The 20,981-nt window shown below is 48.2% G+C and overlaps 1 protein-coding gene across 1 annotated transcript in view; it reads right to left on the bottom strand.

Moving 5' to 3' along the window:
• CA8 (carbonic anhydrase 8) overlaps positions 1-20,981 on the bottom strand; it is a 793,085-nt gene that overhangs the window by 167,146 nt on the left and 604,958 nt on the right. The window contains exon 6 of the mRNA XM_069220231.1: positions 6,294-6,342. Within this exon, the coding sequence (XP_069076332.1) occupies positions 6,294-6,342 (49 nt within the window). The remainder of the gene's footprint in view (positions 1-6,293; positions 6,343-20,981) is intronic.

The following is a 20,981-nucleotide window of genomic DNA, read 5'->3' on the forward strand; positions in this document are numbered from 1 at the left end:
TTCTTAAAGTCTAGGGCTTTGGGTCCACTACTTATATCCATTTCTGCCTCTGAAGTAGGCAAACCTCAAAGGAAAGTCAGTGTTTTTTTATAAGATCCAGCCTTGCCCAGGCCTGGCCCCAGACACACACCAGGGGGTCGGAGACTGCATTGTGTGAGAACAGATACAACCTTTTCAGGTGCTGGTGACAGCTCCTCTCCCCACTGTAACCCAGGAGACTAATTAGGATATGCAGGACACTCCCCAGCTCCCTTTGTGTCACTGTTTAGAGGGAATTCAACAGCCCATCTGTCAGCCTGACCCAGGCGTGCATTGCACAAGCAGGCAGGGGCACAGACTGGCTAAGCAGGAAAATGCCCACTTTCTAAAAGTAGCATTTTCAAACTGACAGTATAAAAAACAACTTTACCAAAATGTTTATTTTTAAATTGTGAGTTCAGAGACCCCAAACTCCAGAACTCTATCTGCTCCCAATGGTAAACTACACTTAAATGATATTTAAAGGCACTTCCCATGTTAACCTATGAGAGAGCTAGGTCTTGCAGTAGTGAAAACCACATTTGTCAGTATTCCACTGTCAGGATGTGTAAAATACACCAGTTCATATCCTACCTTTCAAATACACTGCACCCTGCCCTTCTGGCTACCTAGGGCCTAACGTAGGGGTGCCTTACATGTACAAAAAGGGAAGGTTTGGGCCTGGCAAGTAGGTACACTTGCCAGGTCGAATTGGCAGTTTAAAACTGCACACACAGACACTGCAGTGGCAGGACTGAGCCATGTTTACAGGGATACTCATGTGGGTGGCACAATCAGTGCTGCAGGCCCTCTAGTAGCACTTGGTTTACAGGCCCTGGGTACCTCTAGAGCACTTTACTAGGGACTTAGTAGAAAACTAAATATGCCAATTGTTAGAAATGGGGTCTCTAATTGGCAGAGGTATCCACCCTTGTCCAAGCAGGGACCACAATCCTAGTCAGGGTAAGTCACACACAATCCAAATTATCCTGTGCGAACCCTCTGGTAGCTTGGCACTGAGCAGTCAGGCTTAACTTAGAAGGCAAAGTGTAAAGTATTTGTGTAATAAATCATACAGTGAAAACACCACAAAAATGCACCACACAGGTTTGGAAAATATTTATCTGAATAAAATAAGGTCAAAAATACCCAATAAGCACAAGCTGAAATATCACTATTAAAAGGTTTAAAAGAGTCGTAGTCCTTCTAAATAAACAGTTGTCTCTTTGTCACACACAACACCTGGTATGCATCAAAAATAATGATACACTGGGACTGCAGAGGAGGAGAAGCATGGAAAGATAGGGTGTTGCATTGAATTTGCCATTTTTCAGTGTAGTCTTGGTTCCTCACTGCGGTGCGGAGATATTTTGACACCTGGGGATGATGCGGGGAAAATCCTTGATGTGCTGGAAGACGACCTGGGCGCTGCACCGATCCGGTAGGTGATGTGTCAAATTTTCCGTCGCAAGGCAGTTGCTGCGTCGCATTTCCATTTGGGAAGTCAGGGCTGTGTTGTTCCAGTCGGCTGTGCAGTCTTCGAGCAAAGACTTAAATTCTCCTCAACCCCAAACCATCCCAAGAACACAACCAGACCAGCATGCACACAGGACAACACCCAAGAGTGTCACAGGCAAACACAAGCACCACACTTCATCCCACAGGCACTCACACAAACACCATCCAGTTGCAGACACAACAACATCCACTATTTCCACTGTCTCCCCCTCTTCCTCCTCCTCCACCTCCCACCCTGTTACGTCTACACTCACACCTGCATGCACTACATCATCATCCACTACCTGCATCATCACCACACCAAGCAGAACACACAACTCACTGGCAGACACCTCCACAACATCCATGCACACGTCCCCTATGTCCTCTACCACTGTGTCTGTACCCCCTCCTAAAGTACACAAATGCAAGCACTCAGACACCCAACAGCCATCCACCTCACAACAGCATACAGCCCATGCACTTGCACCCAAATCCAGCAGACAGACACCTCCAACAACCACTCCCTCATCCTCCACTCCCATTACATCTCCCTCTTCCCTCCCCTATGTCCCTAAAGTGCTTTTCCTTTCTACCTTTGACCTCTTCCCTACCCCTCCCCCTGTCCTGCACATATGGCCAGGGTAGGAAGAACCCAGCCAAGCACCTCAGCCACACAGTCCACGGGCCCAGTTCCATCCGCACCTACTCGTGGTGGAAAGGATTCCAGGCCACACATACTGAAGGGGAAGGAGCCTGCACCAGCCAGCTGAAAGGGGAAGGAGCCTGCACCTGCCATCCGAAAGGGGAAGGAGCCTGCACCAGCAGCCAAGAAGGGCAAGGAGCAGGCATCAGCAGGCAAAAAGGGGAAGGAGCCTGCACCTGCCACCCAAAAGGGGAAGGAGTCAGCACCAGCAGGCAAAAAGGGCAAAGGGCCTGCACTAACAGGCAAGAGGGGAAAGAGCCTGCCCCTGCCACCCAAAAGGGGAAGGAGCCTGCATCAGCAGCTTTCACGGGGTCCCCACCACTAGCACCACCACATTGCAGTCATCCAAGGGTGCAGGGGCTATGCAGGAGCCTCCTACCACCACCACCAGTGCCACCACAGTGCAGTCATCTGAGAGTGCAGGGGCTATGCAGTAGCCTCCCACCACCTGCGCTACCACAGTGCAGCCATCCAAGGGTGCAGGGGCTGTGCAGGATCCTCCCACCACCAGCACCTCCACAGTGCAGCCGTCACACCCGGCGGACGCTATGTGATCAGCCACCATGGGCTTATCTGCGGCCTGTCCCCTCCAGAACCAGGACTCCCCAGGACCAAGAGCAATGGGCATGTTGCCCCCTACAGAACAAGTGTGGGAGACACCCACTTGAGAAACTGTAGCCTTGCACTCCCCAGGACCAAGAGCAATGGGCATGTTGCCCCCTCCAGAACCAGTGTGGAAGACACCCACTTGAGAGACTGTGGTCTTGCACTCCCCAGGACCAAGATCAATGGGCATGCTGCCCCCTCCAGAACCAGTGTGGGAGACACCCACTGGAGAGACTGTGGCCTTGCACTCCCCAGGACCAAGCATGGCGCATGTTGCCCCCTCCAGAACCTGTGGGCAAGACACCCACCTGAGAGACTATGGCCTATCACTCCCAAGGACTAAGAGCAAAGGGCATATTGCCCCCTCCAGAACCAGTGTGGGAGACACCCACTTGAGAGACTGTGGCCCTGAACTCCCCAGGACCAAGCACAGGGCATGTTACCTCCTCCAGGACCAGTGGGTAAGACACCTACCTGAGAGACTGTGGCCTTGCACTCCCCAGGATCAAGAGCAATGGGCATGTTGCCCCCTCCAGAACCAGTGTGGGAGACACCCACTTGACAGACTGTGTCCTTGCACTCCCCAGGACCAAGCACAGGGCATGTTGCCCTGTCCAGAACCAGTGGGCAAGACATCCACCTGAGAGACTGTGGCTTCCAGTCCCCATGACCAAGAGCAATGGGCATGTTGCCCCCTCAGGTCCAATGTGGGAGACACCCACTTGAGAGACTGTGGCCTTGCACTCCTCAGGACCAAGAGCAATGGGCATGTTGCCCCCTCCAGAACCAGTGTGGGAGACACCCACCTGAGTGACTGTGGCCTTGCGCACCCCAGGACAAAGAGCAATGGGCATGTTGCCCCCTCCAGAACCAGTGTGGGAGATACCCACCTGAGAGACTGTGGCCTTGCACTCCCCAGAACCAAGCACAGCTCATGTTGCCCTCTCCAGAACCAGTGGGAAAGACACCCACCTGGGAGACTGTGGCCTATCACTCACCAGGACCAAGAGCAATGGGCATGTTGCCCCCTCCAGAACCAGTGTGGGAGACACCCACTTGAGAGACTATGGCCTAGCACTCCCCAGGACCAAGAGCAATGGGCATGTTGTCCCCTCCAGAACCAGTGTGGGAGATACCCACTTGAGAGACTGTGGCCTTGCACTCCCCAGGACCAAGCACAGGGCATGTTGCCCCCTCCAGAACCAGTGTGGGAGACACCCACTTGGAGACTGTGGCCTTGCTCTCCCCAGGATCAAGCACAAGGCATGTTGCCCATCCAGAACCAGTGGACAAGAAACCCACCTGAGAGACTGTGGCCTATGACTCCCCACGACCAAGCACAGGGCATGTTGGCCCCTCCAAAACCAGTGGTCATGTTTCTGCTTCCAGCTGAGGTGTCCCCCCCCTCCCACTGAGGTGCCTGCCTATTTGCCAATGGATGCCCCTGCAGTGTTCTCTCCGTATTGATGCAGGTGACAAGTGGGGCTTGGAATTTGCCCTCTGGCCATGTGGCCCACGCGAAATGAAGACTGGGCAGTGTCCCTTTTTCTGTACATTTGTAAATATCTGTAGCATTGGCTAAATTTGTATTTACACTGTGTTGATCTTGTTACAATCCCTTTGGTACATTCCTGTTGTCCTTGCATTATTCCACAGATTTAGGGGGATTAACTTGTTTTCTTGTGCGGCTGGTTGTGCGTATTGTGTGTGTGTGTGTGGGGTGTGTGTTGTGGGTGTGTGTGTCACTGTCGTTCTCCTCCCCCCTTCAGTGTGTGCTAGGTGGCTGTACTCACCGCTGTCGTCTTCCCCGGCGTTGGTGTTCGTGGTGAAGCAGAACATAGAATATCATCGGAAATACTTGCAAGTCAGGTTCCATGGCTGCGTGTGTCTTTCCTGTGTCTCCAATGGTGAGTCCTTTCAATTCTGTGCAGTGGTTCCGCCAGGCTTTTGATGTCGCTGGTACCGCCCCGGTAAAGGTGGTGGATTGTCTTATCATAATATGGTGGGAGGAACTTTGACTTCTGCCTGGCTGTAGGCGGCTACCGCTGTGGTGCCTGTTGTTTCCACCCTGGCGGTCGGTGTGGTACATTGGCTGTCTTTTGGAGATCTTTCAGCCATGGTCATAATTTGGCGGTAGTTACCGCCGGCCTGTTGGCGGTATTACTGCCCCTTTATCACCGACCGCCAGGGTCAAAATGAGAGCCAAAGTGTTGTAGTGAAAATGCTCATATTTAGTCATATATTAACAGCAGATTAAGTAGCAGCAGATAGATATTTCTTTCTCTTTGCACAATAATCCATTAGTATTGCAAGCAATTTACCAGTTGTGGCTCGCTGCGTGGTAAAGGGGCAGGGCAGTGGACAAAAACATTTAATTGTACATAAAAATTAAAATAAAAAAGTACCTGCTCCGCCGCGGCGCCGCTTCTCTTTCCTGGTCACTGTAGGCTAGCACAGGCACACAATCTGCCCTGCGGCCAATACTAACGCTACATGAAAGCAACATTAGGATTGGCCAGGGCACTCCCAGGCAGACTGGGAGCCTGTGTCTGCTGTCTCCAGTCGGGCAACACACTGCTGGGTTGGGGAGAGCACAGTGCACATGTGTGTTTGACCGGCCCAAGCCCAAACACACATGTGCATTGAGGGGAGTGCATAGTGCACTTTCCCTTGTCTTCATCATCCCCCATGGCCCTGCCCCTTTAACAACAAAACAATAATAAACAGAGTGCTGCTGCTTGTGGAAGGTGACACTCCTCTGCCACCGCTGCAATTAACATATCAAAACAGCTCACACAAGACTCCTTTTAAAGCTTCATGACAAGTGTCACAGTGCAAATAAAACTCCAGCAATGGTGAAATACATTAATCCACATAAGATTTCCCACAAAACACTTTCTTTTGTAACTCCTCTCTCTTATATTCTAATAACGTTTTTTCCTATTATGCTGTTAGGTGCTCTATATCTCAGTGCTAAAAGATCATAGTGCAAAAGACTTTTTTGTGCAAAAGAGGTAGATAGAGAGAGAAATAGATGATATGTATATACCATAGTATACTTCATACGGCTTTCAGTTAGCTGTCTTCATCTGTCTGTGTGTCATTCACATTTTTGTTCTGCCCACCACAACATAAACCATGGGTCACAGGATCCACCCACTTCATTCACTGGCTTACCAGTCTGTGAGTACCGGTGTATTAGTCTTGCACAACCTGCTCTTATACACAAACTCGTTTTCTTGAACAGTTTTACAAAAAACATTCTCAAACATTGGCAAAGCACAAAGTTGACATCCAACGGCAGGTCTATTGGCTGTCCCAGGGCAGTTTTATTAATATTTTGAGCAGCTTAACTAAAAAGTAAAAAAGTTTGCTATCTTTAATGCGGTATAGCATATAGATAAATGTGTTTGAAACAGTTAACAATATTATTCACAGAATGTCCAAACCAGTAACAAATACGTACCGGGTAATAAAGTGTTGGGGTTAAAGCAGGGTATTGTTTTCGACTTCCCCTGAAAGAAAGAGCAAAATTTAGTCATAAGAGCGTTCACAGGCACACTCCAAGGTTCCGTGCATTGCAACATGTCAGTCCTTGGGATTCTCCGAAGGACGCCGAGTGATTTTTCCTTCAAACACATTGCTCTGTAGCCTCCAAATGTTTCGAAATGCATGTGTCCTTGCCTCAATAAATCCTTTTATTTGTACAAACAAGGTCGTTTATAGAAACTGTATACACATTTTCTTTTTTCATAGAAAGATTGTTCATCTAGATTTCAATGGTTCTCTCCAGAAAGGCCCCCCAATTGCAATAAATATATTATATTAAAGTACTTAAAACCTGCAATCCACACCAAATATGAGAGCAAGAGATTTAGGGACACAATTGACTCCTGAACTGCTGATAGATGCATGTGCCTAAATTTAACTTATACAACGGGGATTGAGGGACTGTGCCTGTCTCTCACACAACAGCATAATTCATTGCAGTCTTTAAAATAATAATGTGCTAAGTGTGTTATTTCGTGAGGGATGTGCGGATACAAGTGAAATACATTAGCAGTATTTTACAGTTAAATTGTCACCATTACTGACTTCACTCAATCATTTATTTATTTTCTTTTGTGTGCAGTTGTACATTCTATCATTTTTAAAGAACAATACCATACCTACTGTGGTGTCTTCCATTTGTGTAAGTACGTCCAATAAATGTACTGCCACGTGTGCTTAAATACTTTGAAATGCTGCTCAACATGCATACCAGCCTCTCTGGGTTGATAGTCATGTAAGAATGGAATGCTCAATGTATGTGTTGTGTTGGAGAAATATGGATGGGCTGCTTATGGTTACATAACCTCCTTGGGATGACATGGCAAGGGACTGTGACACATTATCTTTATATGACAGGTCTTGTAGGATCAGGCAGCAGTTTTATCTGTTTGGCACACCTTTGCCAAGCTTCTAGTTTTCATATCACCTTAGGACAGCTCAAAGCCATGCAAAGGTTTTGTTCCTACATGCAAACGTTTTGTTTATACAGTGTCAGCCCTACTCACTGACAGCGCCATCAAGATGCACTAGTATGCCAATGACTCCCAGTCCTACCTCAAAATGTCAACAGCTCATGATAGAGAGCATCTCAAAACCTACTTTGATAGCATACTGAATTGGATGTCAAGCTCTAAAGTCAACCAGGACACAATTTCTCCATTTCACTAAAATCACCTGGATTTTCCCTGAACGTGGACCTCTCCGCAGATCACATTGCCAAGATAAAAAAAAAAACGTGGTACCTGTTCTCACTTGTGAAAGAAGTGAGACCTTTCTGGCCTGAAGCCCACTGCAGAACAACAGTCCAAGCCTTTGTCCCTGATTTACAGTTTAGTAGGCAGGTTACTCTGTCTGTCACAAACATGATGGATATCTGGTTTGCCTTATTACAAGTGCCATAGTGTGCCATAGAATGTAGTGGGGTACAATGGAGCGACATAGACTGGGTTGGTGAACAGTAGAGTGGCATAGAGTGAAATAGCATAGAGTGGATCGGTGTAGGGTAAAGTGGCTTAGAGTGGAGTGTGGTAGAATGGATCAGCATTCAGTGGAACAGCATACAAAGGACTGACATAGAGTGGACTGACGTAGAGTGGAGTGGTGTAGAGAGAAATACCATACAGTAGATTAGCGTAGAGTGGAGTGTCATTCAACGGCGTGCCATACAGTAGTGTGAGGTACAGCGCAGTGCCATACTGTTGAATAATGTAGAGTGGAGTGGGCACAGCACAGTGTCATACAGTGGAGTGGCGTGGAGTGTAATAGCATACAGTGGAGTGCCATATGGTGGCTTGTAATAGATTGGAGTGGCATAGAGTGGTGTTATGAAGAGCAGAGTTACATAAAGTGGAATAGCATAGAGTGTAGTGGGGTAAAGGAGAGTGACAAAGACTGGAGCTGAGTAGCGTGGAGCAATGTATAGTGGAGTGGGGTAAAGTGGAATTGCATTGATTGTAGTGGCGTACAATGGAGTTAAGTAAAGTGGAAAGACATATAGGCCCTCTTTATGACTTTGGCGGTCTCTAACTGAGACCACCAAAGCCACGGGTGCCAGAAGACCCGTCTTCACCCCGCCGTAATATGGTTACTGCTGGATTTCTGCCACATTTAGGGTGGATATCCGGCAGTAGCCATGCTGGTGGGCAGTGGTGCCTGGTGGTGGTACTACCTGCACCGCCCCGCAAGTAGGACGCCACCAGCCATATTATGACCAGCAAGATGGCCTGGCGGTGTCCTGCTGGTGGGGAGCTGCCAGCAGTGCCCCTTCCCGTTCTCTGCCGGACGACCTCCTCGCCGGACAAGCTAAGTCGGGTGTCCCACAGGGGAGAAGGGTGGAAGGGTGGGGGGTGCTGTGTGTGTGGTGTATGCGTGGGTGTATGAATGAATTTGTGTGCATGTGTGAATGTGAATGTGACTGTGACTGTTGTGGTGTATGCGTGGTTGTATGCGTGTGAGTGAATGCATGTATGAATGTTGAAGTGAGTGCGTGTTGCATGTGAGGGTGCATGTTTGGATGTCTGTATGTATGCATGCATGAATGCGTGTGAGTATGTATGAGTGAATGCATGCATGGATGAGTGTGAGTGGATGCGTGTCTGGAAGTATAGGTGTATGTGTGGTGTGTGTGGGTGTCTGTGTGCATGTTTGCGTGGAGGGGTGTGGGGGGAGCTGTGACTGTAGGGTGGGTGGGGGTAAGTGTTAGGATGGGGGCTCTGTTACTGTAGGGGGATGGGGTAAGTGCTTGGTCGGGGTGGGGGGTTAGTGTTTGGATCGGGGTGGGAGAGGCTCCTACATGTTGAGGGTGGAGTGGGGGAGTCATCTACTGGCAACAGGAATGGAAATTCCTGTCGCCAGTAGCCTTACTACCAGGGATTTCGTGCTGGTGTTACTGCCACGAAATCCCTGGCGGTAAGGGGACTCATAATACAACCGACAGTCATTGCAGGACCGCCGCTTCGGAGATGCTTATCTCCTGCCAGGCAGTCGGATTGCCCTGGCGGTACAGGTGGTGAACTGGCTGTGTTGCAGCCAGTATACCACCACAGTCGTTATACAGCGGTATGAGTGGCATAGAGTGGAACAGCATACAGTGGAGTGGTGTAGGGTGAAGTTACATACAGTGGAATAGCATACAGTGGAGTCACATAGAGTGGTGTGGCGTAGAGTGGAGTGGCATAAATTGGAACAGCGTACAGTGAAGTGGCATAAAGTGGAGTCACATACAGTGAAATAGTGTACATTAGAGTGAGGTACAGTGTAGTGACATAGAGTGGAGAACGTAGAGTGGAGTGGCATACAGTGGAGTGGCGTGGAGTGTAATATCATACAGTTGAGTGCTATGAAGGAGAGTGGCATAGAGTGGTTTTAAGCAGAGTGGCATTACATAAAGTGAACATGGTAGAGTGGAGTAGCCTGGAGTGTACTGGCATGCAGGGGAGTAACGTAGACTGGAGTAGCATAAAGTGGAGTGATGTAGACTGGAGTGGCATAAAGTGGAGTGTGTACATTTGAGTGAGGTAGAGTAGAGTGACATATATTGGAGTGGTATAGGGTAGAGTGGCATAGAGTGAAGTGGCATAGAGTGAAATAGCATACAGCAGTGTGGCTTACAGTGGAGTGGCAAACAGTGGGGTGACATGGAGTGGAATAGTATAGAATGAAGTGGCATAGAGCAGAGTTGCATACAGTGGAATAGCGTAGAAAGAGTGGTATAGAACATAGTTGCGTACAGTGGAGTGGCATACACTGGAGTGATGTAGAGAAGAATGGCATAGAGAGGAATATTGCAGAGTGGAGTGTTGTAGAGTGGAGTGGGGTAGAGTGGAATGCTTGCAGTGTAATAGCATAGAACTGAGTAGTATTGAGTAGAGTGGCACAGAGTGCAGTGGCATAGAGTGGAGTAGCACAGAGTGGAGTGGCATAAAGTGGAGTGCGATAGAATGGAGTTGCATAGAGTACAGTAGCAAATATTGGAGTGGTGTAGAATGGAATAGTGTTGATTGCAGTGGTGTACAGTTGAGAGAAGTAGAGCTGAAAGGCATATAGTAGAATAGCATAGAGTGGAGTGGCATAGAGAGGAGTATTGTACAGTGGAATAGCATAGAATGGAGTAGCATGGAGCAGAGTGGTGTAGATTGGAGTGGCTTAAACAGGAGTGGCACTGAGTGGTGTAGAGCGTAATAGCGTAGAGTGGAGTATCACAGATTGGAGTGGCATATAGTGGAGTGGTGTACAGTGGAATAGTACACAGTGGAGTGGTGTACAGTGGAGTGACATATATGTTAGCGACATAGGAACATATTTATACTCTGTTTCCACCGGATTTGCATCATTTTTTTATGCAAATCCGGCACAAACTTAACTCCATATTTATATTTTGCCACTAGACATGTCTAGCACCAAAATATTGGAGTTAAAGTCATTTTTTGCCTGCAAGGTAGGCATCCCTGGGCAAAAAATGACTCTAAGGCCCTAGCGCCTTATTTATCCTCCCGTGCAAAAATCATGCACGGGGGAAGGAGGGGTCAAAAAATGGTGCAAGGCTTGCTTGGTGCCATTTTTGAATGCCTCGGTCAGGGCAGGCGTTAGGGGACCTGTGGGCTATGTCCATGGTGAAACACCATGGAATAAGCCCACAGGTGCCCTCTCGAGGCACCAGGGACACCCCTACCCACACCAGAGGGACAGCAGAGGATGGGGGCCTCCATCTCAGGTAAGTATAGGTAGTTTTTTTTTTTTTAAAGTGTCATTGGGGGGCCCTGAAATGGACCCCTACATCGCACTGGGTGCAATGGCCATGCCCAGGGGAACCTGGTTACCTGTGCTGGCCATCGGGGTGGTGGGCATGACTCATGTGGTATGGATGGTTTTGCATCAGAAAATGACTCTAGGCAGGTTAAGTCATTTTTATTACTCTAATCTGCCTAATGTCACTTTTTGGTGCACAACGCATGTCTTCCATACTGCCAGCCCCACCCGACTAACGCCATTTTTTTATGCTAGCCTACCCTTTGCACCGGCTTGCACCACTCCATATCAAATTTGGTGCCCAGCTGGTGCACAGAAATGGTGCAAGCAAGTGCTAAACCTTTTGGTGTAAAACTGTATTAGTGCAGTTTTGCACCAAAAAGTATAAATCAGGGCCATAGAGTGGTGTGGCATCGACTGAAGTGTTCTACAAAGGAGGGGCATGGAATGTAATAGTGTACACAGCAGTGGTGAAGAACAGAGTGGTCTAGAATCAAGTGTGGTAGAGTATGAGTGGCGTAGAATGGATTAGCAAAGAGGGGAGTAGTGTATAGTGGAGTGATGCAGAGTGGAGTGGTATAGAGTGGAATAGCGTACAGTGGAGTGGTGTAAAGTGTGAAAGTGGGTAAATGGATGTAGATATAATGTCATGTAGCAGGACTATAGGTTATGGAGTGTAAATGGCAATTTTTGGTAGTAAGTGTAAACTGTTTAAGTAGTGTTATTGTTTTGCCCATAAATACTTAAATAGATTGTGCCACAGTATACTGCTGTAATTTCGTGGCATACCAGCATACATGTCAGAGACAAGCAAGAATATGATTGGCTAATGGCTGTTTTTACAAAACATAAAAAGGCAGCCATGCTGTTTTTAGCACACTTTGGCTGCATTCTGTTTTATGGTCTTAGATATAAGTAAGCAGTAGGTTGTATTGTTGATCCCTACCAATTACTACTTTATTAAAGTGATAATAGGTGACATTTATTTATATTTCAAAGGGAAGGGGGAGTGCACTCTCCTCCCTGGACCACTTAAAAGGAGAGGGTAGCATGGTGCCCTCCTCCCAGAGCCAGTAAAGACTCCAGGGACACCATCACTCGGGCAGACAGATATTAAAAATGCTCCTGCAGATGGAAGCAGACATGGTACCACCGGTAGGCATGTTTTCATGCCCATGCTCTTGTTGGCAGAGAAACTCAGATTTCTCCTGCCCAGCAGTAGTAAAGATGAAAACCTGCTGCTGAAGGGAGTGAGCAATGCCAGCTCCTGATATGTAAAACATAGGTGAATACAGGGAGACGGCAGGGCCACAGGGGCCCTTGGGGATCCTCCCACAGCCCCTAACATAGGGCCAGATTTACAAGGTCCTAGCGCCTCTTAGTTCCACACTAGCGTATTTGTTTTTATGCTCCTGTGGCGTTAATGAGGCCATTCTCCTTTGCCATATTTACAAAGTGGCACAATGCATGCGACAAAAGCAAAAAGAACAGATGATGTATGGAATGCTGAACAATGCAAACATTCACCCCCAGTCACAAAGATCTGGGTTTATTCAATTTTTTTTATTTTTCCCACCACGCCACCCCAAGGACCGGGGCACCCACCAAAACAATTTAAAAACAGGAAAAGCAGCATGAGAGTGATCTCTCCCTGCTGCCATAACAAAATCAAGATATTTGAGACCAGGGCATCAAGAAAAAAAACTAAAAATAATGGCAACAAGAATATAAAATGAGTAGAGTAGCCACTCATTTCATATATTTATGTCTTCTGCTAGGGGAGTGCCCCATAATGCCTTTAGAGTGCTTTCTTTACATAGTTTTAGTTCCTTGTGGTACCCCAATAAGGACATGGACACCATGTATCATGCTTTTAAATGTTTTATTGGCATGCAGGCAATGTAGAAGCCCCCTAGGAACATTTGAAAAAACCTCACAGTAAGCAGTACCTTTATCACTACTGACTTTCTGCACATAAAAAGATTGGACAGTCATATCCTTTCATGTGCGGAGGATCCGCTGTCATAAAGATACTACTAGTAAAATACCTTTGTGAATAGCAAAAAATTATAAACTTAAGCAAATGAGTAAGTTTACCTTTGCGAATCAGATTCACTGTTTGTTAAATCAGTTCACAAACTCTTGAAATAAAAAAGCATTCAGTAGTCATAGGAAGTTTACTGCTGCTGCCCCATTGTGCGTAAACAGCTTTGTGCTGGAGAACAGGATTAGACACCCTGAATCGTTAGATTGCAATATCTATTTCTTAGATTTTTGCTAGACAACTAAAAAAGTGCTTCTTCTGAAAATGTGTTAAACATGCGACATGCAGACACTGAACCAACAGATGTGTATATATGTTTTTTTGGACCTGCCTTCTCATGTATTTAATTTATTCAGCAAGATTTAAAAGACTTATTATAAAACTTCCTAAATATGATGGAAACATTAATCATGGCAAACATCCAGAAGCTCCCACCTGGCCTACATAAATTGCATGGGCGTTGCAGGGGCCCCCATGGCGCTACCTGCACCCCCATTCTGCAGCCTTTCCAGATGGTGATTGTGGCTGGGGGAAGAGTTCTTTAGGCCCTGTGACGGGCTGAATCCTGATCGCCCACACATGGCCCTGTCTTGTGCTGACTCTGCCTCTGGCGGCCCCGACCTTGCAAACCTCTCGTCCCGTGATTGGTGGGATGATCGATGGTGCGGGCCGCCGGGAGGTTAAAACTGCCACTGGCAGAACATGCAGGTGTCGGAGGTTTGGAAGCGGTGGACAAGCGACCACAGGAGGAGGAAGACGAACGAACACAGGAGGAGGAAGACGAACGAACACAGGAGGAGGAAGACGAACGGCCACAGGAGGAGGGAAACGGAGAAAACCAGACCGGACGAGGGAGAAGAAGAGCGGTGGCAGTCCAGGAAACGGAGACAGCGAATCCAGTCTTCCATGCGGGAAGACCTCCGAAGGCGGCAGGCGAACACAACGAAGACAGGCAACCGGGAGGATGGAACGATCCAGCCCGCCACGCTTCTGGAGAAGCGTGGCTGTTCCAGGCGCGTGGGACCACGGCCCTTTAAAGAACGAGTGAGAGAGAACGGGGAGAGAGGAGAGGGGGAGAGGGGGTTGAAAGAAGGGCACAGGCACTGAGAGGGGGGGGAAGGGAGAAAACGAGAAAAACACCATTAATCCCAAGAAAGCACAATATTGAGCGTATTTCACATCAAAGGCACCGCGCACAAGATCGATAAGGGGAAAAGAAGGGAGAGAGGCCCGAAGCAATAGAACAAGGTCAAATGAAGTACGAGAGGACCACTCCTAGACATAAATAAAACAGAGAAGGGACAGATAACGAACTCTGAGAGAGAAGAAAGGAGAAGAGTCAGGAAGAGAGACAAAGTAAGACTAAACCAAAAGAGACCCTGACCACTTACCGTATGTATTTTGTTCTCTCTACATGTGCTTCCCCGGGACACCTGTGAGACAAGGAGACAGAGGGAGAAAAGAGTGAAGAACGGATCACAAGAGGATACAGCCATCCCGCCCACCATATCCGAAAACAAGATTAAAACAATTTACCTGTACTTAAACTTACCAGTCGCCAAATGACTCAATAAAACACTTGTATATAGAACAAGCGAGTTCTGAGTGATCCCTCCGTGCCAACCCGGATACAGGCCCCTCCTGCGGTCTCCTTGGGGAAGTAGGACAATTGAAAACAAAAACATGTGTTGTGTACTGGTGTGACACCGTAGTCCAAGTGGGGTCCGACCGCCATTGTGAGTCTGTTTGTCTTAAGACTGCCAGACTCGTAATGAGGGCCATATTCTCTGCCAGCGCATGCACATCCATTCCTCTGCAGATGCCCCAATTTTCCAGATCATGACTGGAGGCAGAAACAGAGAAGGACTCCAACTCTAAAGACATGTTCCAGCATGGGGCAACCCAGAAAACTGGAAGAAAAAGGAAGATCTGGGAATGAGCAATGTTGTGATGCCTTCATTGAACAGGAGGATGTGACCCTGGTTTAAGGGAGTGCTGTCACCAAGAAACATTTACTGCCAGCCTTCCAAGAATTCAAAGAGATAATAAAAGCAGTCAATCTAGAGCTACACTGAAACTGAAGGATATCCAAAAGGGTATCTTCAGGTTAGGGGAAAGGGTGCACAGTGGAACACTATTTGTATCTGAGGTGTATCATGGAGGCTTGAGAAGGAAGACATAACCGAAAACATAGTGGACATGTTTGACACTATCACTGGAAGAGTGGGAGGGGACAAGATTAAAACAAAGCACAGACAGTGGCACTGCTGACACCAGAAATTAGATTCTTCCCAGAAATATTTGTGAGAGTAATTTTCTTTACTGAAAAGTAATTGATCATGGCCAAATAATCTGGGTGTCTGATCTCATGTAACAGTGTGCAACTACAGGTCTTTCAAGATAAATCTCAGTAATTTTAGCAAAATAAGAGTCCTTCAAACCAGTTATCTATTTCCTATGTGCCAAACACAATAAATCCACCATTTTCCTCAATAAAAGAAGTTCAAGCAACATTTGCAATAACACCTGAAAAGCTCTCTTCTTCCTGAGGGGAGGGACTTGCTGACCACCTGAGAAATGTGACATAGGGTCACCCGATGAGGCAACGGGCAATGCCTAGACACGGCAGAGACCATATTAAGCTAAGAAAGAGTATTTCAGCACCTACACAAAGTTTGTTGAAACATATACACAGAAGCATAGGAAACAATAATGTGATGATAGACGGTGATAGTGTCTGGGAGAAGAGTTCATTAGGCCCCTCCTGGGGTCTCTTTGGGGGAATAGGACAACTGAAAACAAAAACATGTGTTGTGTCCGGGTGTGACACCATAGTCCAAGTGGGGTGTGATCAATAGGGCATTTCACCCGAAGCACCATTTTCTGATTCTAATTCATGATTTGAATTCCTTGTTTGGACAGGAGAGCAGACTAAAATCTTACCACTCCTAGAAAAGTGTCCCACAGGAAGAAGATTGAAATGTATTATGTATTAGAAGGTAAATGTTGGTTCTGGTTAATAACACATGCTCTTGTTGAGGGGGAAAGGAGAAGGAAGCGACACTCTATTCTTTGCTCATTGCTCTTAATGACACAGGGGAGGGTGGTGGTTTGGGATGCCCTGAAAGCAGCGAGTCAGCACAGACTTGTACATGAAGCAAGCAAATTTAAATGTGACAAGAGGTACTCTGCTAGTAAAACAAATGCTAGGGGACATTAGAAAAAACACAAAGCCACTGCAACAAGGAGAATGTGGCGTCAGCTAACATTTCCAAGGAGCTAGATATGCACCATTAAAGGTGACAATGCTAACTTTATCCTAGTGAAATTAGGCATGGGACAATGTCTGTGTCATTCTTAATAAATCTGAGTTTCTAGTGACCTGGTCAGTGACCTGTCTGAGTGACCTCATCAGTGAACTGCTTTGCCTCCTGTAGCTCCACCTGCTAAGTAGAGCCCATGTTCCTTGCTCCTCAGAACTCCTGACCCCTGTCAGGAGTTTGAAGCCCTCCTCCACCTACAGGCTTCTGCCTGCGCATCATCCCTGGTGTCCAGTGGGAGAGCTCTGCTTTCTTACTAGGCTGCCTCTCTCCTCCTTTTCCTCTACTTCTCTCTCTGTGTGCTTTCTCTTCCGTGTCTGCCCCCCTGTGTCCCTTTTTGCCGTTTGCTCTCCTCTGTTCCCTTTTGACTTCTGCTTTACTTTTGTTTGACTTTTGCTTTATTTTTGCTTTCCTTTTGGATTTCCCTGTACCCTCTCTCTCACTCTCACACTCCTGCCTCTCTCTCTCCCCCGCCGCTGCTGCGCCCACGGCCCCACCCCCTCCGCTCTCTCGTGCTGCTCTCCTGCCACTGCTGCCCCCACAGCCCCACCCCTTCCACTCTCTTGTGCCGCTCTCCTGTCGCTGATGCCCCCGTGGCCCGCCCCCTTTTTTGTGCCGTTTTCGCCCCTGCTCCCGCCTCCCAGCTGTCCTCTCCTCCCCCCTCCCTACTTAATGGTGGCCACTCATAACAGGTGTGCCGCTGGCACGCCCCAGGTGTGCCAAAGGCAAGCCTGTCTGTGCCCGTCTGCGCCTGGACTGCACCCAGCACCAGAGCCCCTGGCTCTGTGACTACTGCCACACCCATCTTCATTACGACACCTCCACGCCCTCAACACCGGCCACTCACCTGCCTGCCATCAAGCCACCCCACAGACCACCCACAGACCCTTCTCCTGCCAGAACTGCACCTTCACCAGCCTCCACGCCAATGACCCACCCACCAAGGCAGGATGCAAACATCTCAGATGCATCCTTCTCAACACCCGCTCCGTCCACAAACACGCCGTCGAACTATGGAATCTACTCAACTCAGCTTCCCCAGATGTCACCTTCCTGACCGAGACCTGTATGAACCCCGCCTCAGCACCAGACATCGCCATAGACATCCCAGACGGTTACAAGATCACCCGCAAGGACTGCTCCAAAAAACCAGGAGGATGCATCGCCTTCGTCCACAAGAACATCCTCAGGATCATGACCAGCACCGAAAACACCCTCAGCACCGCTGAACACCTGCATTTTCAGATCCTCACCGAACTAAACACCACCCTCCGAGGGACTCTCGTTTACAGACCCCCAGCCCCAGGCACCAGTTCAGCAACTCCATCACTGACGTCATCAGCAGGCACGTTCTCACATCCGCAGACTACATACTCTTTGGGGACTTAAACTTCCACCTCGAGAACACCAACAATAACAACTCCACCACCCTGCTCAACAACCTCTCCAACCTCGGCCTCAAACAGTTCATCACAACACCTACCCACTCCGCAGGACATACACTCGACCTAATTTTCTCAACCAGCAAACACGTCTCCTTCAGCCACAAACACCGAACTCAATTGGTCAGACCACCGCTGCATCCACCTCTTCGAGAAACCCACAACACACCATCACCCGCAACGGATCCCACACCGCAGATGGAACAAGGTCACCGAAGACCAACTTATCACTATCCTTTCCAGGAACCCACCCATTGACACTACTGACACTGACACAGCTGCCCGCAACTTCAGGCAATGGATCGACGACTGTGCCAACATCTCGCCCCAATAAATAATCCTTCCAACAGATGCACTGACAGAAAAGCCTTCTGGTTCACCGCCAACCTCCAAGAATCTAAGCAAACATGCCGAAGACTCAAAAAGAAGTGGCGCCAAGATCAGACTCTGGACAAACACACAGGCTTCAAAAACACCATCCGCCGACACCACCAACTCATCCGAACCACCAAGAGAACCGCCTTCAAAGAATGCATCAACAACAACGCAAACAACCACAAGGAGCTCTTCAGCATTGTGAAGGAACTCCCCAACCCCAGCTCCAATGCCAGCAACATCCCGCCACTACAAGACCTCTGTGACTCCCTAGCCACCTACTTCCACTGCAAGATCACAGACATCCATGACAGCTTCAGCACTCAGACCCCCGTCAACCACAGACACCACAGACTCACCACCAACCAGCCTCCTGCTCTCCTGTACCCACATCAATGACAACAACACCATAAAAATCATGAACACCATCCACTCTGGCTCACCATCCGACCCCTGCCCTCACCACATCCTCAACTAAGCAAGCTCTGTCATACCCCAACTCCAGAAGATCATCAACAGTTCCTTCGAATCCGCCACCTTCCTGGAGAGCTGGAAACACGGCGAGATCAACGCCCTCCTCAAGAAACCTAAGGCGCACCCAAAGGACCTCAAGAACTTCCGGCCCTTCTCCCTGCTCCCCTTCCCGGCAAAAGTCATTGAGAAAATTGTCAACAAGCAACTGACCCGTTTCCTCAAGGAGAACAGCACTCTGGACCCTTCCCAATCCGGATTCCGCAGCAAACACAGCACTGAAATTGCCCTCAATCGCCGCCACCGATGACATCAGAACCATACTGGACAGCGGCGAAACCGCGGCCCTCATCCTCCTGGAACTCTCAGCCACATTCGACACTGTCTGCCACCACACCCTACACACACACGCCTCAGCAATGCAGGAATCCACAACAGAGCCCTAGACTAGATCACCTCCTTTCTCACCGGCAGAACTCAGAGAGTCTGCCTCCCTCTATTCTGCTCTGAAGCCACCAAAATAATCTGCGGCGTACCCCAGAGTCGTCCCTCAGCCCGTCCCTCTTCAACATCTACATGGCTCCGCTCGCTAACATTGCCCAATCTCACAACCTCAACATCATCTCATTCTCTGATGACACCCAGCTGATCCTCTCCCTCACCAAGGACACCGCCAAGACCAACCTCCACGAAGGAATGAAAGCCATCACCAAATGGATGAAGAACAGCTGCCTTAAACTGAATTCTGACAAGACTGAGGTCCTCATCTTTGGCTCCACCCCCTCCGCATAGGATGCCACACTGGGAACCGCTCCATCACCCACCGACCACGCACGCAACCTGGGATTCATCCTGGACCTCTCACTATCTATAACCTAGCAAGTCAACGTCATCTCCCCATACTGCTTCAACACCCTCGCATGCTCCAAAAGATCTACAAATGGATCCTCACGGAAACCAGAACAGTCACCCAAGCCCTCGTAAGCAGTAAACTGGACTACGGCAATGCCCTCTACGCAGGAACCATGGCCAAACTCCAGAAAAGGCTGCAACACATCCAGAACGCCTCCTCACGCCTCATCCTGGACATCCACCGCCACTGCCATATCACAGGCCAACTGAAAGACCTGCATTGGCTTTCCGTCAACGAGAGAATCCCCTTCAAACTCCTCACCCATGCTCACAAGGCACTGTACAACACCGGACCAGAATACCTCAACAGATGGCTCTGCTTCTACACCCTGACCCGACAGCTCCGCTCCGCCGACTTCGCCCTCGCCACCATCCCACACATCCGCAAAACAACCACCAGCATCAGATCATTCTCGCACCTCGCCACCAAGACATGGAACACTCTTTTACTTGCAAAGAGGTTGCAGATTTCTGACACACTCACAGATGAATACTTTGTTTCGATAATCAGCAGGCGGCAAGGTGGCAGATTGACCCCTAACCTGCACTTATGCACTCTTCTGTAGGCAAAATACCTACAGTAACATAGAAACAGTGCACTGAATACCCTACACAATGGAAGTTAGGGGTTCCCTATATTCTATGCTGCTCCCGATCCTCACAACTCCATCTGATGCTAGGTGGCTGAGAAGGGAGATTGATATGTTATGCTATTTTGTTGGTGCATAGGTGCCGAAGAGTGAACAAGGATGAAATCTATATCTGTCCCCAATCATGAACACCAACCTGGGTGTTTAACTTACAAATCTGGCCTGACCGGCTACCCTCTCCCCCTAACTCCACTATTCGGCAATACATAATTTACCCCAATTCTGGATAGAGAGCAATGCAAGAACTTGGAGTTAAAGAGACTTTGTAGACTGTTAGCTTTATTTAATAAAGAAGTGGTTAAGCCATTCTAGGTAGTCAAAAAGAAGCATGGGATCCCCAGGAGAGAGCACATTTGCTAAACACAACTGAGCCATTGGGAGCTCTATCCAGAAGAGAAGATGTGACAAATGAGTGAACTTGTATTCTTTGAATGACTTCTTCTGGCACTCTTTTCCCCAAGAAATTTAGTCTATAAACTATACTCAATACTGAGCTCACAACAATTGAACTACAAATGCCCATTCATGCAGCAATGGAAAACAGAAATGAACTTCCGTTATGTGATGCCCAAATTTAAAGAAGTACTAGAAAGAACATCTAGAGGAGATAAAATGGGCAATCGGAAAAAAAGTGGTGCAGTG

The sequence above is a fragment of the Pleurodeles waltl genome, chromosome 2_2, assembly GCF_031143425.1.
Source record: "Pleurodeles waltl isolate 20211129_DDA chromosome 2_2, aPleWal1.hap1.20221129, whole genome shotgun sequence".
NCBI lineage: Eukaryota > Metazoa > Chordata > Amphibia > Caudata > Salamandridae > Pleurodeles > Pleurodeles waltl.